General features: G+C 29.8%; 1 protein-coding gene across 1 annotated transcript in view; it reads right to left on the bottom strand.

Annotated features, from left to right (window-relative positions):
* Window positions 1–320: 320 nt before the first annotated feature.
* LOC145844176 (transducin-like enhancer protein 4) overlaps window positions 321–6,000 on the bottom strand; it is a 54,639-nt gene continuing 48,959 nt past the window's right edge. The window contains exons 14-17 of the mRNA XM_082951583.1: window positions 3,481–3,678; window positions 1,244–1,359; window positions 1,054–1,130; window positions 321–425 (exon numbers count right to left, since the gene is read on the bottom strand). Of these exons, the coding sequence (XP_082807709.1) occupies window positions 321–425; window positions 1,054–1,130; window positions 1,244–1,359; window positions 3,481–3,678 (496 nt within the window). The remainder of the gene's footprint in view (window positions 426–1,053; window positions 1,131–1,243; window positions 1,360–3,480; window positions 3,679–6,000) is intronic.

Below are 6,000 nucleotides of genomic sequence, written 5' to 3'. Positions count from 1 at the left end.
TCATTTAATTTCTAAATAAAAAAATTCACATAAATTTGCACCATTAATGAAAGTGTTTTGTAGTTCAAAAACAACTTTCATCTATTCATAAGTTACATGAGAAATCAATTTTATTTAAGTTCTATAAAAATAATGTGTTTTTCTAAATAGTTATGAAACTAAGTAAGTGTATAATTGAACAGTTTTTCTTATAAAGTAGCTTTTTTTCTCATAAATTCTCACAAACAGCACCTTTTTCTTTACAGAAGTTCATATAGAGTTGTTTCTTTACATAATTTCATATAAAGTTATAATATTTCTCAAACTTAATAAACTTTTTTTCACATAATTTCATACAAAGTAGCTTTTTTATCGCCTGAACCAGTTACTACATATTTGTCATCTGGAGAAATGTCACAACTAAGTACTGATGACGTTTCTTTTGTCTGTTTAAATACATAAAAATTATTACTAAATATTAGGTGAAATGTCACAACTAAATACTGATGACGTTTCTTTTGTCTGTTTAAATATATACAAATGAATATAGTTTTATAAACACTCACTATTTAATACACAATGTTGCTTTTATTAAACGTAAAAAATCTCAGTAATGTTAATAATAAGAATACAATTGTGATTATAAAGTAATAAAAGATATTCTAGAACATTTCTGTTACAAGGAAGCAAAAACAATAAAGTTAAAGGTATTTGCTAAGGTTGACTGTTTGTTACAATACAATAGGATGTTTGTTACAAACCATAATATTTGATTCAACTATGCAGGAGTTCTCTGAAACATTTTTAGTCGTTTTATTAATTTCCTTGAAACCCTTTAATATTTTAATTTTATTTCGACATTAAACTAATATTTTTTATAATTTCTCTTACAGTCAAAGTTAATAGCTTCAAATCTTTAATTCTTATATATTTATAAACCTAAACTTTATAAAAACGATATATAACATGTTAATATTGATAATAACAATCAAACCAAATTGAAACAATGAACCACCATATTTTTTACCAACATTTAATATAGTAAATTATTTTAATGTAAATAATAAAACAAACTTGAAAAAGACTTGCACCATAAGGAGTCTTCCAACTTTGTAGCATATTGTCTTTTCCTGTACTACAGAACCATTTACCTGAATAAATAATATTATTATTATTGTTATTCGTCCTTGCCTTGTTTTTTATAAAACAATTTACCTGTTTATATATTTCTTATTACTTAATTAATCTTATTTGGTAAACTCACCACTATTAGCGAATTTTAGTGATAAAACGCAAGATTGGTGCAAATTCATTCGATAATTCTCCACAAGGTGGGGTTGTTGTGTGTCATTCAACACTTCTATTGTGCTGTTCTCCATACTGTTATGATGTAATAATGATTCAAAAACTGCTATGACGTAATAATTATTTTTTTACACACATTAGATTTTGACACCTTAATATTTTATTGCATTAGTTGAACTAACACGCTTTAAGAGATGGTTTTATATTTCAAAGAGGTTTAAATTTATTTGGTTTTGTCTGATAAAAAAATAAAACAGTGGACCAATCAACAAGATATAAATTTAGTAGTTTATAGCAGAAAACAACTTTTCAATATAAATCTTCAAAACAACAACAAACCCAAAAGCATACTATGTATATAAATAAGCAGAAATGTTATTTTGTATTCAATTTTTATTCAAGACAAAATACAAACCCAATAGCAAGCCAGTCTTGTGTGGGGCAGCAACCCAAACTGAATATCTGACTTGTGAAATCGTTTAATATAAATAAAATACAAACCCAATAGCGAGCCAGTCTTGTGTTGGGCAGCAACCCAAACTGAATATCTGACTTGTGAAATCGTTTAATATAAATAAAATACAAACCCAATAGCGAGCCAGTCTTGTGTGGGGCAGCAACCCAAACTGAATATCTGACTTGTGAAATCGTTTAATATAAATAAAATACAAACCCAATAGCGAGCCAGTCTTGTGTGGGGCAGCAAACTGAATATCTGACTTGTGAAATCGTTTAATATAAATAAAATACAAACCCAATAGCGAGCCAGTCTTGTGTGGGGCAGCAACCCAAACTGAATATCTGACTTGTGAAATCGTTTAATATAAATAAAATACAAACCCAATAGCGAGCCAGTCTTGTGTGGGGCAGCAACCCAAACTGAATATCTGACTTGTGAAATCGTTTAATATAAATAAAATACAAACCCAATAGCGAGCCAGTCTTGTGTGGGGCAGCAACCCAAACTGAATATCTGACTTGTGAAATCGTTTAATATAAATAAAATACAAACCCAATAGCGAGCCAGTCTTGTGTGGGGCAGCAAACTGAATATCTGACTTGTGAAATCATTTAATTTAAATAAAATACAAACCCAATAGCGAGCCAGTCCTGTGTGGGGCAGCAACCCAAACTGAATATCTGACTTGTGAAATCGTTTAATATAAATAAAATACAAACCCAATAGCGAGCCAGTCTTGTGTGGGGCAGCAACCCAAACTGAATATCTGACTTGTGCAATCGTTTAATATAAATAAAATACAAACCCAATAGCGAGCCAGTCTTGTGTGGGGAAGCAACCCAAACTGAATATCTGACTTGTGAAATCGTTTAATATAAATAAAATACAAACCCAATAGCGAGCCAGTCTTGTGTGGGGCAGCAACCCAAACTGAATATCTGACTTGTGCAATCGTTTAATATAAATAAAATACAAACCCAATAGCGAGCCAGTCTTGTGTGGGGCAGCAAACTGAATATCTGACTTGTGAAATCGTTTAATATAAATAAAATACAAACCCAATAGCGAGCCAGTCTTGTGTGGGGCAGCAACCCAAACTGAATATCTGACTTGTGAAATCGTTTAATATAAATAAAATACAAACCCAATAGCGAGCCAGTCTTGTGTGGGGCAGCAACCCAAACTGAATATCTGACTTGTGCAATCGTTTAATATAAATAAAATACAAACCCAATAGCGAGCCAGTCTTGTGTGGGGCAGCAACCCAAACTGAATATCTGACTTGTGAAATCGTTTAATATAAATAAAATACAAACCCAATAGCGAGCCAGTCTTGTGTGGGGCAGCAAACTGAATATCTGACTTGTGAAATCGTTTAATATAAATAAAATACAAACCCAATAGCGAGCCAGTCTTGTGTGGGGCAGCAACCCAAACTGAATATCTGACTTGTGAAATCGTTTAATATAAATAAAATACAAACCCAATAGCGAGCCAGTCTTGTGTGGGGCAGCAACCCAAACTGAATATCTGACTTGTGAAATCGTTTAATATAAATAAAATACAAACCCAATAGCGAGCCAGTCTTGTGTGGGGAAGCAACCCAAACTGAATATCTGACTTGTGAAATCGTTTAATATAAATAAAATACAAACCCAATAGCGAGCCAGTCCTGTGTGGGGCAGCAAACTGAATATCTGACTTGTGAAATCGTTTAATATAAATAAAATACAAACCCAATAGCGAGCCAGTCTTGTGTGGGGCAGCAACCCAAACTGAATATCTGACTTGTGAAATCGTGCTGACATATTTGCTTGTCGTCACCTTGAACGTTCCAACACCTGACCGTGTTGTCCAGACCTCCAGTCCACAATTTGCTTCCATCGTTCGATATGTCGATGCATGAAGCTCCGTCTGTATGACCTCTGAATTGTCTGTTGAATAAGTGGTGGTTTTATTTATACTGTTTTATGCTTAGTCATTTGATTTCACATTTGATATTTGTAATAATTAATGTTTTTATTTATAGCATTTATACTTAATCGTTCGATTTAATTATTGTTTTTATTTATACTATTTTATACTTAACTGTTTAATATAGTTAACGCTTTTCTAAAAAAATAAGTTTGGTCGTTTGATATGTCTTTGTATGGTTTTGTGTGACCTATAAATTTTTTGTTTAAAGAATAAATCTTAATTTATTAGAGATTGTACGAGAAATTAGCTGTTAAAACTATCAAGTTTGCATAAACTTTTGAACATACCATTTCGATCATCACACCACAACCTTTCAATAGACCGAGACCCGGGTTTCGTTCTTTATGTAGAATGTTCTTTATGAAAAAACATAAAGAGCGAAACTCAGGTATAACTTTATTGAAAGGTTGTGGTGTGATGATTGAATTATGATCAAACATTTATGTGAACTTTAGCTTGCCACAAGGGATACCAAAATATCGTCGCCAATGTTTTCTTTCAAACTATGAAATACAAATAAACTATGATATCTTACTACACACACTTGTGATAAATTCATAAAACTAATACAGTAATCAGTAAGCTCTCTAAATCACTAAATTATTTTACCAGCAGGATATTGTACATGTTTATTATTAAAATAATACCCTCAAAATCTAGTAAAAATAATGAGTAACAGCTTTATATTTTTTATTAGATTATTACACTGATAGGACCATATATTTTATATATGTCATTTGTAGCAAAACAAATAACAGGACTATATGAAAATAAAACGGGTTTTAGCATTATTAATGGTTTTGTTTTGTTAAATTGTTAAAGTTAAATCTTCTTTATGACAAATAATACTTTACACTAAAAATTTATTCTATTATAGTACTTAAAAGATAAAAAGTTTTACAAGTTTTTGTCAAGCTAATTACAGGGTTCGTGCGCAAAATTTTTTTCATTTAGCCTGACTGAGACCAATTTAGCCTGACATTTTTTCAAAATGAGGAAAATCCTCATTGAAAGTCATTTTAGGTATTGGTGGGTCTTGATTAATACTATTGTAGTCTTCAACTTCAACCAGCTTTATCTCCAAAGTTTTTTAAGCTTTAAAAATCTGCAAAAAGCAACTCAAAGCTTAGAGTTACAACTCATTAAAATAAGACTAAATTGTGAAAAAGGTGATTGACCCCCCTTCTATACCCTTAACATAACAAATTCAGTGATAAGTTTTAAAATAAGTTTTATATCTAATATAGTTCTAGTTTAAAAATTAAAAATGTATTACTAAACACAATTGTTCATTTTAATTACAGTAAGTAAAAACATTATAACCAGAAGATTTGAAAAAAAAGATGAGCATTGTTGTGTTTTATTAAAATGTAAAATGAAACGCTAAAATAACACGCGTATTAAAATAAGTAAACATTGTTTACTATCGTATTTTGACTAGTACTTAAAATTGATACATAATTATAAACTCTAAATAAATACAGTGATTGTTGTTGTTGTATTAGATTAAAAAAGCTGACACTTAAATTTAAAAAACAACCCTTAATATTTTGTTCTTGTAAAGAAAAATGAATTGTACCTAAAATTTATACTCCTACAAAACTTAGTACTTATATCTTAAAGCTAAGTTTTAGTGTTGAGAATATCTTTAATAACTTTAAAGAATCAGTAAAACATATGAATAAGCAGCTAACAGTTTTAATCTAAAAAGTATTTGGTATAAAGCCTTCAAATTAGAAAGTAATACAGTTCAACCATTTAAGCTCTGAAAAACATAGCTGATGTAAACAAATTCAAACAAACATCCAAGTTGTTGAACTAAACTGTAATGTTTAAACTGTATTTTTTTTTATGATTTGTCATAACCATGACGTATATAATCTACTCAAAACATATTAATGAAGATTCTTAAAATTCTTTTAGAGATTCAACAAAAGGTTTTAAGCATTATTATTATTTTTACAAATACTGACTGATTTGTCTTTAATAAGTAAATCTTTATTTAGAAATAAATTGACATCTCAACTTGATCTTAAAAGGATTTCTCAATTTTTTTAAATCAAAAGTATTCAAGCATTTGAATTGATAAAAACTGAGATTATCAAACTTTTAAATAAAAAACTGATTTAGCCTGACGTTTTTCAACTTTTTTCAAAAAACTGATTTAGCCTGACTTAGCCTGATTTAGCCTGACGCGCACGAACCCTGTAATTATATATTTATTGAACTAAGGTAAGTGTTTATTTTTTCCTCATCCAATTGAAAAACACATATCAAAC

Source organism: Thalia democratica, chromosome 1 (genome assembly GCF_965202585.1).
Source record: "Thalia democratica chromosome 1, ktThaDemo2.hap1.1, whole genome shotgun sequence".
NCBI classification, from domain to species: Eukaryota; Metazoa; Chordata; class Thaliacea; order Salpida; family Salpidae; genus Thalia; species Thalia democratica.
The sequence above is the reverse complement of the archived record's forward strand: the minus strand, read 5'-3'. Positions and strand labels throughout refer to the sequence as shown.